General features: G+C 43.2%; 1 protein-coding gene across 2 annotated transcripts in view; it reads right to left on the bottom strand.

Moving 5' to 3' along the window:
• Positions 1-926: 926 nt before the first annotated feature.
• Positions 927-25187, bottom strand: part of ASB9 (ankyrin repeat and SOCS box containing 9) — a 33720-nt gene continuing 9459 nt past the window's right edge. Inside the window, exons 3-7 of one of the 2 annotated variants that reach the window (XM_027095756.1) lie at positions 15695-15802; positions 11712-11862; positions 9655-9789; positions 8000-8191; positions 927-1790 (exon numbers count right to left, since the gene is read on the bottom strand). In XM_027095756.1, the coding sequence (XP_026951557.1) occupies positions 1666-1790; positions 8000-8191; positions 9655-9789; positions 11712-11862; positions 15695-15802 (711 nt within the window). In that variant the 3' untranslated portion in view covers positions 927-1665. Of the gene's footprint in view, positions 1791-7933; positions 8192-9654; positions 9790-11711; positions 11863-15694; positions 15803-25187 lie in introns of both variants that reach the window. The other variant, XM_027095757.1, reaches the window with a different exon arrangement.

Here is a 25187-nt window from a genome sequence, read left to right as displayed (position 1 = left end):
TCAGAACCTTTGCCCACATCTCCTTCACTGTGGCTACCCTGGTGCCTAGAATAGTGCCTGGCACTCACTAAATATGTCCTGAACAAATGAACTAATGAAATTAACTGAACTAGCAAGTGGTATGCTGTTGGTGTTCGTTTTCTGTCTAAATTCTGAGCAGTTAAAAATGTAAACATGATCAGACCAAGAAAGAAAAAAAAAAAGCAGGGAGGTGATATAAATTCACATTTGAATTTCTGAGCACACTGGAAGAGAAGAAAACCCAGTGTCAATGGAATTTACCACTACGAAGTTTTCATCCCTGCATGGAAATTTCCAGAGCCTATGTTGTAAACCATCTTACAATGGGTCATTTATGAGGAGGAACTGTTTTGCTTAAATGATTGTGTGCCAGCAGCGCCATCTTCTGGGTAACTAGTTGGGCATTTTAGAACAAAATTCTGGAGTCTTCTTTTTCATATAGCAAACTGAATTTAGAATCACAAAAAATTACATAGGAAATATCCTTACAGGTCATCTAGGCCATATGTCATCTTACAGGTAACGATTTGCCTTAAGTGGGTACAACATTTTCTTACTTTCTCTTGATCCAACGGAGCACCAAATTCATGTCTCAGCGAGAAGACAAACTACAGCCATCATTACTAAATTATATCACAGGTCTCATATAAACCAGAAACTGAAAGGCAGTTAAAATCCATTTGTCGAGCATCTGAACAGTGCTGTCGAATAGGAATTTCTGCAACAAAGGAACAACAGAACTTTCTGCGATGATCTATACGTATCTGTGCTGTCCAATACAGTAGTCACTGGCCATGTGTGGTTATTAAACATCTGAAATGTGGCTAATGACTCTGAGGAACTGGATTTTTAATTGTATCTAATTTTAATTAATTTACATTTTTAAAATAGCCACATACGGCTAGTGTAGGGTTTCTCAACCTTGGCACTATTGACATTTTGGGCTGGATCATGCTTTGCTGTGGTGGCTGTCTTGTGCACTGTAGGGTACTTAGCAACACCCCTGGCCTCTACCCACTGGCCAGGCATACCCTCGCCCTCAGCTGTGACAATCATAAAAGTCTCCAGACATTGACAAATACCCCCTAAGGGGAAAAATCACCCCTGGTTGAGAACCACTGGGCTAGTAGCTATTGCACTGAACAGCGCGGTTCTAGAAGATGCGTGATGTGTCCTGAACAAGTGAACTAATGAAATTAACTGAACTAGCAAGTGGTATGCTGTTGGTGTTCGTCTGGTTGCCTGTCCTCACTGGGGGTAATGGGACAAACTGACTTCCCTGAGTCTCAGGGTCTCACCTGGAGAAGGGGAGAGCATAGGACCCACCTGGTGGGGTCGCTGTGAGAGCTAAATTAGGTGGAGCGTAAAGCGTTCCCAGCTCAGGGCTTGGCACGATCAACACCATAGTTGTTATCTTAACCACCCTCTTCCAGGCGGCAGGGGGGCGGAGGGGTGTGGTGGAATTTTTCATGCCCTCCAACCAATAACACAAAAGTACTCAGTATGTTCCTTTACAAATAAAAATCTCCTTGAAAAAAAAAATCTAGCCAAACTCTAATCAACCTGACTTTATTTTAAAATCCCAGTGGCCTCAACACTCGATAACGTTTGTCTGTCGTTTGTGATGCCATTCCCTTGACACATTTAAATGTGGAGGAGAAACCATTTCAGCTCCTCAGGGAGGCTGAGTCCGGTGATCTTATGATGCTGCTTGATCCCAAAGCACTTCCAAATTCTAAGGCGGCATAACTGCATCAAAGAAGGGGGCCCTGGAGAAAGATGATAAGACAAGTCACCCATGGGTTTCACTGATCTAAGACTTTTCCCTTCCTTCGTTGAAAGCATACAAGCTATGACACTATTATAAGGAAATAATACGGTGCAGCTTAAGACCATGTTCTGCTTTTTGTAGGAGGCATTTTTAGGCCATGTTCTCTCTTTTCTGGTATCTCACTGAAATGAGTTTGCTAGGTTTTGATTTAGAACAAAGACCTTCAAAGCTCAGTCTCACCAATGGAGGCTTATGGGAGCTAATTTTGGAATTACAAAAGTATGGAAATCCCAGCAATGACACGAAAATCCATGTTTAATGCCTTTCTTGTCTTTACCTTTAAAAAAAATAAGGTCATATTTCTGGATGCAAATACTTTTATAATTTAGCAGTTTTAAGATATTCAAATATAAGAAGCTATCAGTGAAGCATTAATGTTACCTGAAGTCATATTTTTTTGTTTTTAACATCTTTATTGGAGTTTAATTGGAGTTTACAATGGTGTGTTAGTTTCTGCTTTATAACAAAATGAATCAGCTATACATATTCATATATCCCCATATCCCCTCCCTCTTGCGTCTCCCTCCCACCCTCCCTATCCCACCCCTCTAGGTGGTCACAAGGCACCGAGCTGATCTCCCTGTGCTATGCAGCTGCTTCCCACTAGCTATCTACCTTACGTTTGGTAGTGTATATATGTCCATGCCACTCTCTCACTTCGTCCCAGCTTACCCTTCCCCCTCCCCATATCCTCAAGTCCATTATCTAGGTCTGCAACTTTATTCCTGTCCTGCCCCTAGGTGCTTCAGAACCATTTTTTCTTGTTTTTTTTAGATTCCATAAATAGGTGTTAGCATACGGTATTTGTTTTTCTTTTTCTGACTTAACGTTACTCTGTATGACAGACTCTAGGTCCATCCACCTCACTACAAATAACTCAATTTCGTTTCTTTTTATGGCTGAGCAATATTCCATTGTGTATATGTGCCACACCTTCTTTATCCATTCATCTGTCGATGGACACTTAGGTTGCTTCCATGTCCTGGCTATTGTAAATAGAGCCGCAGTGAACACTGTGGTACATGACTCCTTTTGAATTATGGTTTTCTCAGGGTATATGCCCAGTAGTGGGATTGCTGGGTCATATGGTAGTTCTATTTTTAGTTTTTTAAGGAACCTCCATACTGTTCTCCATAGCGGCTGTATCAATTTACATTCCCACCAACAGTGCAAGAGGGTTCCCTTTTCTCCACACCCTCTCCAGCATTTATTGTTTCTAGATTTTTTGATGATGGCCATTCTGACTGGTGTGAGGTGAGACCTCATTGTAGTTTTGATTTGCATTTCTCTAATGATTAGTGATGTTGAGCATCCTTTCATGTGTTTGTTGGCAATCTGTATATCTTCTTTGGAGAAATGTCTATTTAGGTCTTCTGCCCATTTTTGGATTGGGCTGTTTGTTTTTTTGATATTGAGCTGCATGAGCTGCTTGTAAATTTTGGAGATTAATCCTTTGTCAGTTGCTTCATTTGCAAATATTTTCTCCCATTCTGAGGGCTGTCTTTTCGTCTTGTTTATGGTTTCCTTTGCTGTGCAAAAGCTTTGAAGTTTCATTTGGTCCCATTTGTTTATTTTTGTTTTTATTTCCATTTCTCTAGGAGGTGGGTCAAAAAGGACCTTGCTGTGATTTATGGGTCAAAAAGGACCTTGCTGTGATTTATGTCATAGAGTGTTCTGCCTATGTTTTCCTCTAAGAGTTTGATAGTGTCTGGCCTTACATTTAGGTCTTTAATCCATTTTGAGTTTATTTTTGTGTATGGTGTTAGGGAGTGTTCTAATTTCATTCTTTTACATGTAGCTGTCCAGTTTTCCCAGCACCACTTATTGAAGAGGCTGTCCTTTCTCCATTGTATGTTCTTGCCTCCTTTGTCATAAATTAGGTGCCCATATGTGCGTGGGTTGATCTCTGGGCTTTCTATCCTGTCCCATTGATCTATATTTCTGTTTTTCTGCCAGTACCATACTGTCTTGATTACTGTAGCTTTGTAGTATAGTCTGAAGTCCGGGAGCCTGATTCCTCCAGCTCTGTTTTTCTTTCTCAAGATTGCTTTGGCTATTCGGGGTCTTTTGTGTTTCTGTACAAATTGTGAAATTTTTTGTTCTAGTTCTGTGAAAAATGCCAGTGGTAGTTTGATGGGGATTGCACTGAATCTGTAGATTGCTTTGGGTAGTAGAGTCATTTTCACAATGTTGATTCTTCCATTCCAAGAATATGGTATATCTCTCCATCTGTTTGTATCATCTTTAATTTCTTTCATCAGTGTCTTATAGTTTTGTGCATACAGGTCTTTTCATATTTGTTTTTATATTGTGCATTCAGAGTTGTCCCAGTGCTTCAACTCACAGGTGAAAAGTGAAGTAGCACAAACCTTGCATAGGGATCCAGCCAAGTGTTTACATCTTAAGACAGTGATTCTCAAGGGGGGGGAGGGAGTATTTTGCTTCCTAGGGACACTTAGCAATATCTGGAGCTAATTTTTTTGGTCACAACTTGTGGGGGGGTGTTGCTACTACCATCTAGTGGGTGGATGACAGGGATGCTGCTAAACATCCTACAGGGCACAGGACAGGATGGCCCCCATCTGGCCCAAAATGAGCTTGAAAAACCCTGTCATAGGGTAAAGAGATGGGAAATGATTTCCCATCCCCAGCCCCTGCACTAAATTGTAATGGGAATTCCCTTTTGGTTATTAAAAACTTTTTAAAAGGCAAAGCTGTATACCTTCAAGAATCCCATAAAGCAGTAGCCCTCAAGCCTGACTGGGGGGGGGGGGGGGGGGAGGGCTTTAAACTCCACCCCAGGCATGTTGCTTCAGTTACTGTTGGGTGGGGCCTGTGCATCTGGTTTTTGTAAAGGCACGTGTCCCAGGTCACTGTATTGTGTGGCCAGGGTTGAGAATGCAACCAAAAGGGTACAGTGGCCTCTAACTTTGATACCAAGCAGGACCCTGTGGGACTCCAGGGCACAAAAGCCCTTCCGTGTCCCCCTTTTTTTTTTCCGGTACGCGGGCCTCTCACTGTCGTGGCCTCTCCCGTTGCAGAGCACAGGCTCCGGACGCGCAGGCTCAGCGGCCATGGCTCACGGGCCCAGCCGCTCCGCGGCATGTGGGATCTTCCCGGACCGGGGCACGAACCCGTGTCCCCTGCATCGGCAGGCAGACTGTCAACCACTGCGCTACCAGGTAAGCCCCCCCATTTCTTGATTACAGGAAATAGGCTTCATTCCGCCTCCCTGACCTTCCCTGAGTTCCAAGAAGCAGGTTCAAACCGATGCTAATTAGGGAATGGAGGGGATGCAGAGACAAGGGAGGAACAGTCAAGAGAAACAACAGTGCAGACTTGGGGCAGGGTCCTGGTTCCCCTCAAGGGACCCATATAACAATATATTTGAGCTGTTTAGCAGATGCTGAAGCCACCACCAGGTGGGAGAAGTTAACTGCATGCTGCCCACAAGCACAGAGACCCCAGACCAGCTGGAACCAGACGGTTCCAACTTCACCACCAACCAATCAGAAGAATGTCCGCGAGCTGATCACACCCTCCTTGAACCATTACTATAAAACTCCTCACCACCCCCTCCAGGTCGGGACACAGTTTTGAGGGCATTGGCCCGCCGTGGCCCCCTTTCCCTGGCAAAGTAATAAAGCTATTCTTTTCTACTTCACCCAAAACTCTGTCTCCGAGATTTAATTCAGTGTCAGGGTACAGAGGCCGGACTTGGCTTCAATTTCCTATAGCATCACCGCAAGCTACAGGATAAACTGGGTTGCCTCCTTCTCAGGTGATGGAAAACAAGGAGAGGTAGAAACAGACATATATACAAGGAAAGAAAGAAAGGAAATATTTTCAATCAGGTCCTCAGAGCACAATCACAAGGTCCCTGTTGAAATTTAGGGCACCTTCCAGATACGTTCAGTGTACTCAAGGCATATATTAATGAAGGATTTCCCAGTGTGCTCAAAGCATTTATTAACGAGCTGCAAAAGGCATAGTGTGGGGCAACTGAACTTAATCTTCTCTCACTAAGGCACCTTGAAGGAAGTTACTAATCACATGTGCTAGATACAATGTCAGGGTCAAGTGCCAGTATAAAGATGAATATAACCCGGGTTGAGTTTTATTCATTGTTTTTCCTTCTGATTTTAAAAGAAACTAAAACATTTCTGCGGGCCCCTAAAAACATGGTGGACCCCACGCATTGTGCCATCTGTGCCTGCTGGAGAAATCAGCCCCGTCTATAGAGATACAATTTTTTGAAAACAAGAAATTGTCAAAGTACGGGCAGAGTTGCCCGGGGGTGACCCCACTGCTCATAAAGGGGTTTCTATTGGACTGTTCCTTGTGCCTCGGCTCGGGGAGCACAGGCCTTGTTTGGGGGGCCCCAAGGCAGGCTATGGCCACAAGTATGCTGGGGCAGTGGGTGTAGCAGGAAGAAGGATTCAGGGGCCACTTTACAATTCTGCCCAGAGCCCTAATTCTCAGCATGTGGGGAGAAAATAACCAGATTACATGACATCAGAATCCTTCTGGGACTTCCCTGGTGGTGCAGTGGTTAAGAATCCGTCTGCCAGTGCAGGGGATACGGGTTCGAGCCCTGGTCTGGGAAGATCCCACATGCCGCAGAGTAACTAACTAAGCCCGTGCGCCACAACGACTGAGCCACGCACCTAAGCCCGTGCTCCGCAACAAGAGAAGCCACCGCAATGAGAAGCCCGCGCACCGCAACGAAGAGTAGCCCCCGCTCGCCGCAACTACAGAAAGCCCGTGCACAGCAACGAAGACCCGATGCAGCCAAAAATAAATAAATTAAATCAAATTAAAAATAAAAAAGAATCCTTCTGGTAGGGAAGCCTGCTTCAAACTCCCACAACCCCTAAGACTCAACAAAGTCCACACTCTGGTAAAAAAAAAGCAGGTCCTGAGCTGGCTGCTCTCCACCTCTAGGGACAATCAAGAATGCAATCTGAGGGGTCTCTGCTCCCCACCGCAGCCCACCCGTGACCTCGCAGCCCAGGGAAGTGCCCCTATCCCCTTGCACACTGCTCAACCCCAGTGTTTAGTGGTTTGGGTCAGGAGTGTCAGTTTTTATTTATAGAGGAGTGTGGACTCAGTGTTGATTAACTTATTATATTGGATTGGCCAAAAAGTTCGTCCGGATTTTTCCATAAGATGGCACGGAAAGCCCGAACGAACTTTTTGGCCAAGCCGATAGTAAATGTCTCCCGATTGCTGTGCATCATGAAAGTAATACCGTGTAATACTCAGTGAGTTGCATTCTTACCCACCATCCCAGAAGCCAAATGCCCAGTAGTTCAGCCCATCTGTACTGCAGTAAGACATCCTGGGGCATTGTACAACCCCAAAGACCCTTCTGCTGCATCTCTCTAAAGCACGGCTTACAAATACCCTATCAGATCACTTATATGTGGAATCTAAAATATGACACAAGTGAACTTATCTACAAAACAGAAACAGACTCACAGGCATAGAGAACAGCCTTGTGGTTGCCAAGGGGGGGGGTGGGGGAGGGATGGATTGGGAGTTTGGGGTTAGCAGATGCAAACTAGTATATATAGAATGGATAAACAAGGTCCTACTGTAGAGCACAGGGAACTATATTCAGTATCCTGTGATAAACCATAACAGAAAAGAATACGAAAAAGAATGTATAAGTGAATCACTTTGCTGTACAGCAGAAATAAACGTAACATTATAAAATCAGCTATACTTCAATAAAATAAGTTTAAAAAAAAATAAAGCATGTCGTACACCTGAAACTAACACAACATTGTAAATCAACTATACCCCAATAAAATTTTTTTAAATACAGCATGTCTTAGGTAACATTAACATTTAACATTTTAAAACAATATCTGAATTCTTTGAAAGCTGGCCTATCCCACAGATGAACATTAGATCATCCAAACAGCCTGTCCCCAACATGCCAAAGAGCAGGATGGTTATTTATTATATAACCAGTACTGTACCTTGCTGAATACTAAACTATCTCAGCTCCCCACGTTTCGTGAAGGCAGAGAACAATCTTTTTCATAAGACCCGAAGTCAGAACTCGGTAAGTACCTGCCTCCTGCTAGAGCCCACAGGAGTCTATGGATTAGGGCTTAGATTCAGGCAAAGGAGAAGCACCTTCTCTCTGCAAGAAGAGCTGGCTCAGGGGGCTCTCTGGAGGCACCAGCTCCAAGGGACGGTGGCCTTCAGCATCCCTGGCCTGGGTGTCTGCTCCAAAGTCCATGAGCAGGCAGGCCAGCTCGCCACTGGACGCCCTGGCCACCGCGTGCAGAGGGGAATCCAGCCCCCGGCCTTGGTTCACGCTCGCTCCTAAACAGTCACGAGAACAACAGAGTCAGAGTCAGCAGAGTGCAAGCGCCCCCTTCTCAAAGCACTGCACCTCAAAATTCCCTAACAAAAGGGCGTCCATAGCAGGCACAGTAGTTCTCCTGAGAAAACAGGGGACGACTTGATTCCATTGAATAATATGGAGAAAATGCCACTTGACAGTGTGACTGAACGTACCACGGGAGCTCTGTGACATATGAGGTTGGAAAGCTTGCCTTTGAGCACTCCACACAGGTGTGACACATGCAGGAAGAATCCTGGTGGCATGAAAGCTGCACATTCATTATTAACGGAGCCCAAATATTAGCCGGTACAGGCCGGAGGTGAGGCTAGATGGTGAAATCTCACCTATGGCGATTATCCACATTTACACGCCGAGCAACTGCCGTGAGGTTTAAACCAGAGACTTGGGACCCTGTGATGTGGACTGTGAAGGGCAATCCATTACGGCAGCATTGTCTAGATTGGGGTGGCCAATCCCAAGATCACGGGGAAGGGGGCAAAGCCCTCCTCTTCGGGGATAAGGTAGAATTCGAGGACCACCCCCACCCAGTTCCATCCTTACACTCTCAGCAAATCCCTACCCCAGTCCAGATGCTGGTTCCCGCTGTGATGTGTGGGGACATAGGACTTTGCCTGGGCTGCTGTCCCTCTAGTAAAATGGGAATCTATGTCCAGTCAACAAATGTTAACTGAATTGTTCTTGTATTGGTCTTGGCTTTGTGAGGGGTGGCAAACATGGCCCTTTCCTGACTAGGAGCTTAAAATCCACGTAGGGTAATAGAAGAAAGAGAGGGAGAGAAGGAGAGAGAGAACCACTCTCCTAATTCATGGTAATGGCTGTCAAGTGAGTAGAAGGCAATGGGAACTGTAAGAGCATTCAGTGCAGGGCAAGATTACTGGGTTTTTAAAGAATAACCAGGACTCAAATAATTAAAGAGGTGATGAAGTGGTATCCCAAGTGTTGAAGAAGGGGCTGGATAACAGCAGGAAGGTGAAAAAGAATGATGCGACCTACGACTTTTCAAAAACATAATATTTACAATGGACTAAAAATGGGGCAAGTTCTATTTCCAAATCAAAGAGAACTGGTGAAGGCGGCCCCAAATCTGAAGATTCAGCCCTAATCCAGCAGCTGGGCAAGTTACTCAGGGCCTAATAATATCAATGGCCAGACGGAGGGAGGAGAAACTAATAATCACTGAGGACCATCCTGGGAGATGTCATCATCATTATCATTATTATCACTATTCTCATTACAAGTGAGAGAACTGAAGTTGAAACAGTTTAAACTAATTCCCCGCAGAAACACAGTCAATATGAACTCCGATCCCGTGCAACTCCATTGCCCGCGCTCTTTCCTCTGCTACAATAGAAAGAGCTTTCAGAGACCTTTAATTTACTTTTCATTTACTTTCCTTGTTATGTTTTGCTTTTGGTTTTACCTGATTCCAGAAGCTTCTTGGCACAGGCCACCTGCAGATTTTCACAAGCCAAATATAACGGTGTGCCCAGGTGGCTGATGTTACGGTCAACGTCGCCCCCATGAGCCACAAGAGACTCAATGCACTCCACGTGGCCTGCAGCCCAAAGAGGGAGAAAACAGTTACAGCACAAATTCTCGTAGCTAGGGAAACACCACCTCGCCCATGTTTTGTGTGCTTAAATTTTCCAACAACTTCTCCAGCGACCAAAAGCTATTTCCTCTATTTAGAATAGGGAATGATCTTCAACACTGTCACCAGTTGATGGGTTGACTATAAGATGGCACCTGTAGCTCTGGGTGGAACTCCACTGGAGTTTACCAGCCACGGTAAGCAACGAGCAGCCAGCCACCATTTTCAATTGTTGGTGGCTCTGTAATCAGTCTGATTACCGAAATCAAAGTGAGCGCTGAGGAGAGATATGAAACAACAGGGACTAAAGGTGGACCTGGAGAAGAAAGGGCACAGAGCGGACCGTGGAACAGGGAAGGAAAGTTACAACCTCACCAAGGGCAGGCCCTGGGACAAACAGGCCACGGTGGGCACAGGCGAGGCTTAGAAGAAGGTACCAAATCCAACGTGAGTGAGGCCCAGTGTGGCCAGCTAGGTTTGGTGAAAGCGGAATCACTCTTCCTTGGTCTAGGACATCATACTTGAAACATTGCTCCTTTGCATCTATCTTGTTATACCATTTTAGCTCTATGTGTCCAGTGAATATGATAACATGTCTCCTTGTGAAGAAATGCCAGTGCTTTGGGAGATAATTATAAAACGGGTGGATCCAGTCAAATGGGGCTGCTGTAAAGATGAGGGGAAGCTATGTTGTGAAGCCACTGCGGAAATAGCCCTCGGGGCAAGGTACGGTCATCATGATGTCAAGGAGGAGGAGAAATATCAGAGAAAAGCAAAACTTACAATTTTATTTTTTGTCTCAGAGTTAAGAATAGCAGGAAAACTGTGACTTTACGAAAAAATTATCCCAGATGAATACGTTCTGGGGATCTAATGTACAGCATGGCGACTACAGTTAATAATATATATACTGGGCTTCCCTGGTGGCTCAGTGGTTGGGAGTCCGCCTGCCGATGCAGGGGACACGGGTTCACGGGTTCGTGCCCTGGTCTGGGAAGATCCCACATGCCGCGGAGCGGCTGGGCCCGTGAGCCATGGCCGCTGAGCCTGCGCGTCCGGAGCCTGTGCTCCGCAACGGGAGAGGCCACAACAGTGAGAGGCCCGTGTACAGCAAAAAATAATAATAAAAAAATAATAATAATATATATACTGTACTTTAAATTTGCTACAGGAATAGATCTTAAATGTTCTCACCACAAAAAAAGGTAACTATATGAGGCAATGGATGTGTTAATTAACTTGACTACGGTTATCCTTTCACAATGTATACGTATATCAAGTTATCACACTGTACACCTTAAATATATACAATCTTATTTGTCAATTATACCTCAACAAACATGGGGATGGGGAGACTTACCCCAAACTGTATATAACATCTTATATTTCCAAAAATTGAAAGTTTGTTTCACTTAGCAAACTTAGGTGGCCCTGAGACAATATTCTTTAAGGCCTTAAAACAGAAGACTATAATTTGTTTTATAAAATGACTTGACTTTACGGGGTCATGGGTTCAACAACACATTCCACACATTCTGATGGATAGTCTATTATATGCCAGGCCCTGTTCCGGAAACACAGCAGTGAACAATATTCCAAATGTTCTAAAAGGGTTCTTCTCAAACTTACTTGCATCATAAATCACCTGGAGGGCTTGTTAAACAAAGCACAGATGGCTGGACCCCACCCCCAAAGTTACTGATTCACTGGGTCTGGAATGGGGCCCAAGAATCTGCATTTGCGTGCCAGGTCAGGCTGACGCTTCTGGTCCCAGGATCCACACATTGAGAACAACCTCTCCATATACCTCCTTTTCCCTCTTCCCTTCCACAACAAGATGTCCCTTGGAGGAGGGGGTGGAAAACTTAAATTCTCAGCAGATTTACCTCTTTTAGCAGCTTCGTGCATGGGGGACGCCAGATCACTCTCAGGGTGGGGACTGGCTCCATGCTGCAGAAGCAAATTCACGCAGTCCAGGCTGCCGCTGACACAAGCATTGAACAAGGGAGTATGCCAGTCTGTGGTAACACCATTCACCTAGAAAGAAAAGCTCCAGCGTGAAGGCGGGCAGTGGGGTATCCTGGATTCAGACCTAAGCTCCACCACTTTCAAGCTATTATTCACTTATCTGAGCCTTAAATTCCACAGCTACAAAATGGGGACAAAAAATAACAGATTCCCCAAAGTTGTGAAAAACCGGATGAGGTATAGAATGTAACGCCAAGAACGTTCCCAGACCAGGGATGGAACCCGTGCCCCCTGCAGCGGGAGTGCGCAGTCCTAACCACTGGACGGCCAGGAAATTCCCACTAATCACCTTATTGTAAACATGCCATCCTAGACCCATCCCACACCAATCCAATTTCCCCACAGAAGTTAGAGTAACCTTTTAAAATTGTTAATGTATTATTTTTTTTTAATTTAAAAATATCACTTTCGGGACTTCCCTGGTGACACAGTGGTTGGGGGTCCACCTGCCGATGCAGGGGACATGGGTTCGATCTCTGGTCCGGGAAGATCTCACATGCTGCGGAGCAACTAAGCCCACGTGCCACAGCTACTGAGCCTGCACTCTAGAGCCCGCTGAGCCACAACTACTGAGCCCGTAAGCCACAACTACTGAGCCCGTGTGGCACAACTACTGAAGTCCACGCGCCTAGAGCCCGTGCTCCACAGCAAGAGAAGCCACCACAATGAGAAGCTCGCACACCGCAACAAAGAGTAGCCCCCGCTCGCCACAACTAGAGAAAGCCCGTGCACAGCAACGAAGACCCAACACAGCCAAAAATAAATTAATAAATAAATTTTAAAACATCACTTTCATCCAAATATAGAGTGAACACAAGCCAAAGATTTTATTCAGCTCATTCATTAATGAGGGAACCAGTAAAATGGCAAGGATGGCTAAAAGGAGAATTTATATAGTCAGTCAATGCAATGCTGAAATAAATTTGCTAATAGATACAAAACTGGTTAATATCCTATAGGGCCATAAAACTATAATCGTTGGGCTATCTTTTCTAACACTGGAAATCAGACTGAAACTTACAAGTTAACATCTAACTTCACAGTGTTTGGGCTATAATTGAATGGCAAAGAGCAAAGGCAAATGCACATGCACTTTCCTCTATCAAGGAATTCTTTGGTGAACCTGTTAAACGATGATACTGTGAAGACAGGGACGTCATTCTCAGGCCCTATTTCCACGCAAGGCCAGAACTAGTGATGCATGAAAGATGTCCAGGGTGCAAAGTTTAAGGAGACACTCGCTCCCAGGGTTACAAAAGTGCTGAACGACCCTGCGAGTGAGCAGAGTTTAGAGTTTGCACCCCAGGCTCCTTTCTCGCCTCTGCTTAGTCCTGGGCCTGTTTCCAAGTTTGGGGTAAGTTTTCTTAAGCAAAATATAAACCTCTTGATGCACTCATCTATGGCTCTCAGCTGCTCTCACGACAAAGCCCATTTTCTTGGCCTGGTCGGCAAGCTTGTTTGTGTTCTGACCCCTCTCACCTGCTCTACTCTGCTGCCATAAGGAATTATTTTTTTCAGTTTTTTAAAAATTTATTTATTTTATATATTTTTGGCTGTGTTGGGTCTTCGTTGCTGCGCGGGCTTTCTCTAGTTGCAGCGAGCGGGGGCTACTCTTCGTTGCGGTGCACAGGCTTCTCATTGCGGTGGCTTCTCTAGTGGCGGAGTACGGGCTATAGGCGCGCGGGCTCAGTAGTTGTGGCTCGCAGGCTCTAGAGCGCAGGCTCAGTAGTTGTGCACATGGGCTTAGTTGCTCCGCGGCATGTGCGATCTTCCCGGACCAGGGCTCGAACCCGTGTCCCCTGCATTGGCAGGCGGATTCTTAACCACTGCACCACCAGGGAGGTCTCTAAGGAATGATTTGAAGGAACGATTTGAAGCCCCCACTTTCACTTCTAGGCCTTTGCGTTTGTTGTTCACAGGGGGTGGGAAGTCCATCATTTCCCCCAACCCCCTGTTGAGCTGACTAACTCCAACAGGTCCTTTAGGTTTCAACTGTAACGTCATTTCCTGTAGGAAGCATCTTTTGACTCCCCCTCTCCATCAGAAATAAATGGGTTAGGAACACTTCTACGTGTTCCCAACAATCCCCTTACTATTAATACTTATTACATTGTAGTGGTTTGCAAAATATGGCCACAGATTCTCTGCCCAGGATGCATATCCCTTTGCAGAGTGGCTTAGTAACTCCTCCCATCCCAAGACGGAGACTATATCTTTTCAATCCTTGAATCTGGGCTTGCCCACATGAATTGCTTTGGTCAATGGGACAGTTAACAAGTGTGACGCAAAGCAGAGAGCTTGCCCTCTGTTGCTGCTCTTGGAATCCCTGCTACGATGTGAACAGGCCCGGGTCGCCTGCTAAAGGATGAGAGACCACGTAGAGATTTTCTGTCTCTCCAGACCTCCCAGCCATCCCAGCCAAGGTCATCGTGAAGTAGCCTGCCCCAGCCCATCTATCAGCTAGCCTGAAATGCCTCAGTAAGCCCAGCTGAGGTTAGCTGAAGCAGCCAGACCAGACGAGCTGTCCAGAGAACACAAGGAACTGTGAGATCAATGGCTACTGTCTTAAGTCATTAAGTCAGGGCGGTTTGTTACACAGAAGAAACTCACAGATAAAAACAGCTATTGTAATTGCCTGCTGTGGCTGAGATACTATGCGTTAAACAAACTCATTTCCTCTCTCTTGGGCGCAGAGGCATACTACACTTGCCCTCCTCCCTGGCAGTTAGACATGGCCTGAATTCTGGCCAATGGGATACGAGCAAAAGTGACATATGTCACTGCCAAGACTGGCCCTTAAAAAGCTTCCATTCACAACCCTCCGTGTGGTTTCCCCTTCTAGCCATCTAGCAGGCAGCACACGTGGGAGCCACTTGTTGAAGACAGTGGGGCGACAGGATGAAAGGAGCCTGCGTCCTTGAATCACCCTCGGAAAACAGCCACCCAACTGGGAACACCCACACTGGATTCTGAGTTGAACAAGAAATAAACTTTTATTATATGAGGCTACTGAGATTTCAGGGTTTATCTTTTGAAGCAGTTAGTGTTACATGCCGCCATTTACCTGTTTATCTGGTCGTCTCCTCATTTAGTTTAGAAGTTCCTGAAAATCTTTATCTAGAGTTAGGCACATAATAAATGCTCAGTACAGACTGGTTGAGAAGAGATGAGAAACCCATACAGAATTTCCTGATCAGATTTTCCCATCACTCCTGAGCAAGAGGGTACTTAAGTTAATGGAAGATCTACTGGTCCCTGCTTTCAAATGCAATGATTTCGTATCTTCCTTCTCTAGAATCTCATTATGTCATCCCGATTCCCATTCTCCAAATAATAATCACATGCCTTATCCCTCTCAGTCCTCACAATACCACAAAATATGCTACATAATTTTTTTTGGTATTTTCCCTGTTTGTTTTTTTTTCTCATATATAGACTCTAAAGCTTACAGGCTAAGTAACCTGTCCAAGTTTCCAATGTTAGTAAATGGTAGAGATGGTCTGGAACCATTATTCAGGTCTTATGGAGACAAATGTTATGTGTTTTCTACAATACGTCACGACCTTCCAGCCACAGAAATGAAGGCAGAAATCTAACAGTTATTTATTAATAGTGACAGTCAAAGAAAATGATAGATAGTCAGACCATGACTTTCTAGCTAAAAATGCAGTATTTCATCTACCACTAAAGTAAATAAGCTTAATAGACATAATACTTTTGAAAAAGAAAAACCTTCATATTTCAAATCAGGCTAATCAAAAACGCTAGAAAGTATTCAGAAGGGATAGAAATCGTCATTTTTCAGTCATGGTGTCTAAGGTGTGATTTGAGCTGCACTTACCTGAGCTCCATGCTTTAATAAAATGTTTGCACAGGAGGGATGACCTCCGAGACAGGCTTCATGGAGCGGGGACACACGATCTGCCGTGACGAGGTTCACGAGCCACCCCTGGAGGAGGGGAAATGGGCAGAGTAAGGGATGCAAAGCAACAGTTCTGTAGGATTGGGTTTCAGTCATGAAGTCAGTACAAGACAATTCTTTTAAAAGTTGACCTGGCTCACCTATGATAAACCATAATGGAAAAGAATATTAAAAAAAGAATATATATATATATATATATAAATATATATATATAACTGAATCACTTTGCTGTACAGCAGAAATTAACAAACACAACATTATAAATCAATTATACATCAATTTAAAAATTTCCAAAAATAGTTAATCTGGCTCATAAAAAAGAATGAAATAATGCCATTTGCAGCAACATGGATGGACCCAGAGATTAGCATAGTAAGCAAAGTCAGACAGAGAAAGAAATACCATATGATACCACTTATATATGGAATATAAAATATGATACAAATGGACTTATCTACGAAACAGAAACAGACTCAGAGAACTATTACAGACTTGTGGCTGCCAAGGGGGAGGGGACTGAGGAAGGGATGGATTGGGAGTTTGGGACTAATAGATGCAAACTATTATATATAGGATGGATAAACAACAAGGTTCTACTGTAGAGCACAGGGAACTATATTCAATATCCTGTGATAAACCATAATGGAAAAGAACATATAAAAGAATGTATATATATGTGTAACTGAATCACTTTGCTGTATAGCAGAAATTAACACAATGCTGTAAATCAACTATACCTCAATTAAAAAATAAAATAAAAATAAAAAAATAAAAACCCGACAACTTAAAAAAAAAAGTTAACCTGGCTCAAAATCTGACAGTACACTAAGGTGTTGACAATGATGTAAAAAAAGAAACAAAAAAAGGAAGCATCATACTACTGGCGGGAGTGTAAAATAATACAAGCACTCAGGATAACAGTTTGACGGTATCTGTTAGACTTGATGACACACATACCTATGACCTAGCCATGTGACTCTTAGGTGTACACACTCAAGACTGACTTTCAACTTGCTCTCACTCTCTCTTGTCCTCTCACTTATTGGCTCATTGTTTTGATGAGGGCCATGACAAGGAACTTAGGGCAGTCTCCAGGCAACAGCCAGCCAGGAATTGAAGCTTTTAGTCAAAAAACCCAGAAGGGGGCTTCCCCGGTGGCGCAGTGGTTGAGAATCCGCCTGCCAATGCAGGGGACACGGGTTCGATCCCTGGTCCAGGAAGATCCCACATGCCGTGGAGCAACTAAGCTCGTGTGCCACAACCACTGAGCCTGTGCTCTAGAGCCCGTGAGCCACACTACTGAGCCCGCGTGCCGCAACTACTGAAGCCCGCGCGTCTAGAGCCCGCGCTCCACAATGAGAGAAGCCACTGCAATGAGAAGCCCACGCACCACAACAAAGAGTAGCCCCCGCTCGCCGCAACTAGAGAAAGCCCGCGCGCAGCACCGAAGACCCAACACAGCCAAAAATAAATAAATTAATTAATTAAATAAATTTTTTAAAAAAGATAAAAGAAAAAGGGCAGTTTCTAGTGTGTGTTTAAAAAAAAAAAAAACCCAGAAGGAATTGAATCTTGCCAACAGCCATGTAAGAGAATTTGGACTGAGGTCCATCCTTAGTCAAGCCTCAAGATGCCTGAAGTTCTGGTCCACACTCTTATAACTGCAGATTCATAAGAGTCCCTGACCCAGCTAAACTGTGTCTAGATTCCTGACCCATAGACACTGGGAACCAATACATGTCTGTTACATTAAGCCGCTAAGTTCGGGATTTCTTATATACATACAGGTATATATAAGAAATACGTATACGTATTTCTTATATACGTACAGGTATATATGAGCGCACTCCAATAGCCCTGGACTAACACAGGCCAAAGCATTAGGTGAACCTCCACAGACTGAGAGGCAGAAAGTCCCGAGGCTGAGGAGCAATTACCTTCTCACTCTAGCACGCTAGGGCTGAAGAAGCAAGAAAGTGTCTGAAAGGCCCTGGGATTCTTCATCCTCTGGGAAAATGTGCTCTCCAGGAGATGGATCACGAGCCCAACCCAAGCCAAACATCAAAGAGCTCCAGGAGAGGCTCCACAGACGCCCCCTGATCTTGGAACATATCATCTATCCCTAACAGGAAGAAATCAGGTACAATAAAAGTTCTTTTCCTTAGGCCATGTCAATTAAGAGCATGGATAGTTTAATTAACATCTTGGTAATATATTATACCTTTTCTTCCCAGAAGAGTTTAAATTTGCCTAAAATCATTCCAATAAATTACTTCACTCACCATCATTCCTAACATACGTTCTTCTACTTCCGTGGACATGTACAAGTCAGCCCCCTAGTCATGCTGTCCTTTGGACTTCTACTCTCTGACTGGCAAGCTCGTGCATTTTGAGATACACCTGGACATACACCTGAGTCTACAGGATCTCAAACGCAGAGCCTTTTTAGGTGGGTCTGCAAAGGGGTTCTGGGAGACTCAAAATCATCTGCTTAAAAATTAAAATTCCAATATCCTTTATACTACTTTGTCATCCCAGCTCTGCTGTTTGCAGGGAGGGATAGGACTGTATCTTCCCTTCCTTCATAACCTCAAATTCCATCTGTATTCAGTAAATGCTTCCTGACCCTCTGACTCGAGAAGAATTCGAGTTACAGCATTTATTCCCTTCACAAGCACTGCCCACGGACTTCACAGTGTGGCATCTGCTGTCTTCTTATTGTCATTATTATTTTATTAGAGGCATCCCCTCAAAGATCTGTTCTCAAATCCTTTTTTTCCCCACTCTCAGTGTTCTATATTTGTCCAATCTCTTCCCCACACACTGCTAGAGGACACAAGAAATTCACAGCAAAATGTTAACTGCATGTTTCGCTGTGCGACAGATCCTGAGCTGAAAGAAGGCTGTCCTTTAAAGGAATTCTTTACTGTGTTCTGTTAACTGCAGTCACCACTGCTATTTCTAAATCATCATTTAGGTGCTTAGACGTAAATCCAGGTAAATGAAAATGTAAAAAAGGAATTATTCACAGTGCAAAAGTGTTCACCACTCATTACATATTCACATTACAACGAAGTTCCTTTAAATTAAGTTTCCCTTTGCAAACTGCGGACTGTATTTATAGGTACAAGTATGACTTTAAATGAACGGTGGCATTTTGTTTGAATTATTGACAAGACTGAATCATATACTATTATAAGGTAAATTCGAACCCATTACTTCAGAGAGGGTCCAGTCTACAGTGGGTTCTCAGTTAAAAAAATGAATAGCTTATCTTTAATTGTTCTATCATCACGTGTCTGTCCCCTAGTCTCAGCCTATATTCAGAAGCTCTTTCTGATGGGTCCTTGGGGTTGTATACTATCAGGGCACCCATGGGTGACACAGTGCTTAGTACCTGGCAACTTTCTGTCCCAGCCCCAAATCATATGCCTACCCGGGTTGAACCAACTGACTACAAGAAACTGAGGCTTTATCCTTTGTCCCTCCCACAGTTATCACTTCCTTCTCTACGCTCAGCAGAAAAGAAAACCATGAACACCTATGGTACTCACGTTCATCACAACACATCACTTCCTTCCTACTTTACCAAGGTCAAAGCCATCTGATGTGAGAACTTTCTACATTCCCTTTCTCCCCACACCTAAAATCTCTCTGCATTCCTCCAGTCTTCTTTTCTCCCATTGCTCCTTTCTTTGAAGAAGAAATACATGCATGCAGTCCAATAGCCCATGACTGCACCCGGGCCCCCCCAGCTCCCGCCACACCCATGACATTCCTTCATCCACCTTCTCACATGCGTCCCCTGCTCTCTCGAGATACACTTTCTTTGTGCTTTCAAAGTCTCCCCATCCCTCAGTCCTGACCCTCGGCCAAGCATCCATCCACGTGCTTCTTCCCTTTGCTGCCCCCTCCTTTTTTTTTTTTTTTTGAAAATAGTCTATCCCCATCGTCTCTACTTTTACCCCTTCTCTCATTTTCTACCAACACAATCCTGCTGATACTGCTTTTAAAGACCATCTGTGACTTCCGGAAACCAGTTTGCACTGCTCTGTCCCCTACCTCCTTCCACCTCTAAATTTGCCACATGTTCATCCTGACCTCGTGAAACCTCTGCCCTGGCTTCTAAAACAGAGTTCTACCTGGAATTATCTCCGACCTCTGACTGCCTTTTTTTCTGTCTCTTTCACTAACTCTGTCCTTTTCATCCTTACATCTCCTAATGCAGGCATTTCCTCCAGGATTTGCCCTCAAATCCTTTTCTTTTTCTCTCATATATTATACATGGCTTTCAAATTTAAATCTCGGGACTTCCCTGGTGGCGCAGTGGTTAAGAATCCGCCTGCCAATGCAGGGGACACGGGTTCGAGCCCTGGTCTGGGAAGATCCCACATGCTGCGGAGCAACTAATCCTGTGTGCCACAACTACTGAAGCCCGCGCACCTAGAGCCCACGTTCTGCAACAAGAGAAGCCACCACGATGAGAAGCCCATGCACTGCAACAAAGACCCAATGCAGCCATAAATAAATAAATAAATAAATGTATTTATTTTTAAAAATAAAAAGTCTGAATCTCCATCCCCAGTACATGTTTCTAATTCCCTGCTAAGACATAACCACCCAGAGACCCAGCTCACCACATAAATTCAGCCTTTGCCAACCAAGCTCCCCTGAAAGGAGCTCCTTGTCTTGCCAGACCTGATTCTCTGAGTGGCGCCACTATTTTCGTTTCATACCTAGGATTGCGACCTCAGAGAGAGGATAGCAGAGTGATTCCCGAGTTCAAATGCTGGTACCATCACCTAACAAGCAGTGTGACCTTGCGCCAGCTACTTCCCTCTTGAAGCCTCAACTTCCATCTGTAAAATGGGGACAATTTCACCTACCCTACAGATTGTTACGAAGACTAAAAAATGAGGTATGCAAAATGCTTAGCGCTCGGTCACTTCTAGGCAGTTATTATCTGAGATTTCTTTTCATTCTTTATTACTTAGCCTTCAATGAGCTGCCACATCCTAAAGGTCCGATGTTTCAGAACGCTCAGGATCTTTCCTAGTATCCACACCCTGAGAGCGGCTTAGCTCTTTAAAGATTGCAGGGAGCAGCATAAAACGTTTTATTCAAGAAACAGAAAAGCCAGTCCTTACCCGCTGCATGCAGTGGGACTCTACTGGGAAGGTTTATAGGGTTGTGCATTCAAATCTCCAGGGGAGCTTTAAAAAAAAAAAGGCCAGATACCCAGGCTGCATCTCAGAGCAACTGCAGTACCATCAAAGGTAGTTGACAGAGATGCAAAGGCAATTAACTAGAAAAAGGTTAGAGTTTTTAGCAACGGTGCCAGAACAAAGGGACATCAATATACAACAAAAACATGAATCTTGACCAACACCTCACACCTTGTACAAAATTGAACAAAATGGATTATAGACATAAATGTAAAATTAGAAAACTTTTAGAAGAAAGTATTTGTGACCTTGGCCATCTATCTTATCTTCATTATCACCTGGTCTTGATTTTAGTAAGTTCTTATATTTTTGCCCCTCCCAGAATGACATACAAATGGAATCATATAGTGTATAAAATATGAGTCTGGCTTCCTTCGCTTAGAATGAAGAATGTCTTTGAGATTCATTAAAAAAAAAAAGGTAGTTGAATTCAGGCGTCAGCATTTTTAGGAACCCCTACCCAATCCCAGCCCAAGGGGATCCTAATGGGCACCAAATTAAGGGCACAAGATGCCCAAAGGATGCCTTAATTGCTTCCTGCCGGCCTAACAAATTGTCATTGCTTTTAAAAAAATAAATTACTATTGAAGTGCAACAGATATAAAGAAAGGTTCATAAATCCTTAATGTAAACCTCAGCGAATTATCACAAAGAAAATCTATCTGCGTAATCACTGTACAGGTAAAGGGAGAAAGGAAAAAAATTACCAGAAACCTATGTATGTCCTACCCGAATTACTACCCACCTCTCATCGGCAAAGGCATATAGAATACTAACATCATAGAATCGTTTTCCTTGGTTTTGAACGTTATATTAATTGAACCATGAAGTATGTATTTTTGTGTTTGCTCAGCTACTTTCACTTACCTGTTTTTTCAAATTCATCCATTTTCATTGCTGTATAGGGTTCCACTGAGTAATATACCAAAATATATGTACCCATCTCACTTTTGATGGACACTTAGGCTGTTTTCAAGGTGTTTTTTTTTTTTGCTGTTATGAATAAGGCTGCTATGAATATACCTGTACGTGTCTTTTGATGAACACGTGTATACATATCTGTTGCATATAGACCTAGAAATGAAACTGCGGGGTTGTAGCATAGAGATATTTTTAGCTTTAGTAGATATTCCTTAACAATTTCCCAAAGTGGTTTATACAAATTTATACTCCCACCAGCAATGTATGATAGTTCCAGTTGCTCCACACTCTTGCTGACACTTGGTGGTTTCTGTCTTTCCAAATTTAATCCTTCTCATGGGAGGAACTGGTAATATAATTTCTTATTCATAATTTAAATTACTCCAATTACTATTAGCACAGGTTGATATATTTACTGAACATCTGAATATCCTCTTTTATGAAATACCAGTCCAAGTCTTTTGCTGATTTTTCTGTTAGGTTGCCAATCTTTTTTGTATTGATTTTAGGCTAAGAATATGAGTTCTTTGTGAGATATATATATAGCACAAATATTTTCTCATGTGTGGCTTGACTCATTGCTTTCAAAAATACTACCTTTGATGAACAAGCCCTTAACTTTAATCAAATCCAACCTATCAGTCTTTTTGTTCCTTTCCACATACTCTTTTTTTTTTTTAAGAAGATGTTGGGGGTAGGAGTTTATTAATTAATTAATTTATTTTTGCTGTGTTCGGTCTTCATTTCTGTGCCAGGGCTTTCTCCAGTTGTGGCAAGCAGGGGCCACTCTTCATCGCGGTGTGCGGGCCCGTCACTATCGCGGCCTCTCTTGTTGCAGAGCACAGGCTCCAGACGCGCAGGCTCAGTAGTTGTGGCTCACGGGTCTAGTTGCTCCGCGGCATGTGGGATCTTCCTGGACCAGGGCTCGAACCCGTGTCCCCTGCATCGGCAGGCAGATTCTCAATGGCCTTTTTAAAAAAATTCCTCGGCTTCCCTGGTGGCGCAGTGGTTAAGAATCTGTCTGCCATTGCAGGGGACACGGGTTCAAGCCCTGGTCCGGGAAGATCCCACATGCCGCAGAGCAACTAAGCCCGTGCGCCACAACTACTGAGCCTGCGTGCCTGGAGCCCATGCTCTACAACAAGAGAAGCCACCGCAAGGAGAAGCCCACGCACCGCAACGAAGAGTAGCCCCCGCTCGCTGCAACTAGAGAAAGCCTGTGCACAGCAATGAAGACCCAATGCAGCTAGAAATAAGTAAAATAAATAAATTTATTTTTAAAAAAATCCCTGAACGTACTGGTCCTACAGGAGCTTAAAAAATACCAATGCATGAAGCCTGCCCTAGGCTAAATCAGAATATCTACAGTGAAGCCCAGGCATTGTTATTTTTTTTAAAATCTCACATTATTTTAATGTGAAGTCTCGGTAAAGAATAATTAGCTACAGTTTCAGTTTCTCCCTTCTTGGACCAAGTGAGAATTATTTTTTGTAATTTTCTTTTCTCTTTGTTATAGCCGTTTGAATGTTTGGTCTTACTCGCCTTACTAAAATATGTTTGTTTAGTTTAGCAGGAGCGTTTTTCAGTATGCTTTGATTACCTGAAGTGCTATGTAGATTGTAATAAGAAAATAGATACTCCTCATTTATGAGGAGTAACTGGAGCAGGTAATTTACACAATGTCACCTTAGTTAATTCTCTCAAACTCATACAAGGTAACATAATAGATTGAATTTTTGGTCTCAATTCTTCACTCTCCTGTAGTAGTGTAATACGTTCACACCCTTGCCATGACCTCATAGTTGACAAAACGTATCAATACTTCCTTGATCCTTGAATTTGGACATGGTCATCTGACTTGCTCTGACCAATGGGGTGTTAGCAGGTGTGACATAAGCAGACTGGAAGTATTCTTTCATGGTTGAGCTTGCCCTGCTATGCTTCAGCCTTTTGCCACGAGGAGAAAATTCCTCAGGTAGCTACTGGTGAAATAAGGATGGGAGGCATGTGCAGCAGAGCTGTACCCAACCCACAGCTTGGAGCCAAGCTCAGTCCAGATCAGCTGATCCAAAGTCTCATTAGAAAGAAAGAAATGTTAATTGTATTATGCCACTGAGTTTGGGGTGTTTTGTTACACAGCAAGATCTGACTAATACAGGTAGGTATTGGCTCACTCATTTTATAAAGGCAGAAATTGAGGTTCCAAGAAAATAACTTGCTTAAATAATGCAAAAGAGCTTAGATAAAGACGTGATTCCAGCTGATATTCAGTAAACACGAAAATACTAAACATAAATGAATATCAGTCCAATTTAATAAGTCATATATAAAAGCTGCAATGATCATTTTTCACCCTATCAAAAAAAGGTAAATGTTTCATTTTATCTGAGAAGCAGCTCAGCTTCATTTAGCTAGAGTTACGTGTTACTATCTGTATTTCTATTTATAAGAGGCTGCTGCTACCAAAAACAGCTTAAGATAGTGGCTTAGAGTAGTCTGAAAATCGTCTTTAGAAACTGTTTTCTCATGGGAGGATTTCTTAGTCTATATAGGTCCGTGAAATTGGAATTTTTTCAAAGCACATTTCCACGAACTACCACCTGAAATTTATCATGTCTTTTGATTGTGAATTTAGATCACAGACCACAGTAGTAACAGCAGTATATAGGACTATCACAGAGAGGAATCTCAGATATTTTTAATTGCAGTATGAATATTGCAGATATCTAAAATATCTCAAAATATACATTCATCCTACTTAGAAATTACGGTAGTAATTAGAATCACCACTAAATCTTCTTATTGAATGCATTAATAAAGAAGTTCATATATTACAATGTCACACATTTGTTTATAGAGTTCCTCTATATTGTGTTTTATGCTTTTAAAACATTAGTCTGAGAAGGGGTCCATAGGCTTTGCCAGACTATCAAAGGGGTCCGTGAACGGGCCAAGAGCGTCTAACCTAAAAGGTCCATATTGTCTCTTCAAAGAACAAAACACTATGAATAAAAACTTCACTGGAATTTTGAATGGCGATTGAAACCGCTTTCTTAAAAGCGCCTTTGCTTAAATTCCCAATAATTTCAAAACATCAAAACTCAAATTAATGTGTACTTGAAATGACCCCCAAGGAGCAGAGACACTAATATGAAACTGGGCAGAGCCATTTCTACTGGAGATTCAACAGAACTGAACAAGTCTTTGAAATTATACAATGTCGGTTTTTTTGGGTTTTTTTTTTTTTTTTTTTTTTTTTTTTTTTT

This window comes from Aethalodelphis obliquidens, unplaced genomic scaffold, assembly GCF_003676395.1.
Source record: "Aethalodelphis obliquidens isolate GAN/ISIS:26980383/991018 unplaced genomic scaffold, ASM367639v1 scaffold94, whole genome shotgun sequence".
In the NCBI taxonomy this organism is placed as follows: domain Eukaryota; kingdom Metazoa; phylum Chordata; class Mammalia; order Artiodactyla; family Delphinidae; genus Aethalodelphis; species Aethalodelphis obliquidens.
Note: the sequence above shows the minus strand (reverse complement) of the source record. Positions and strands in the feature narration are given on the sequence as shown.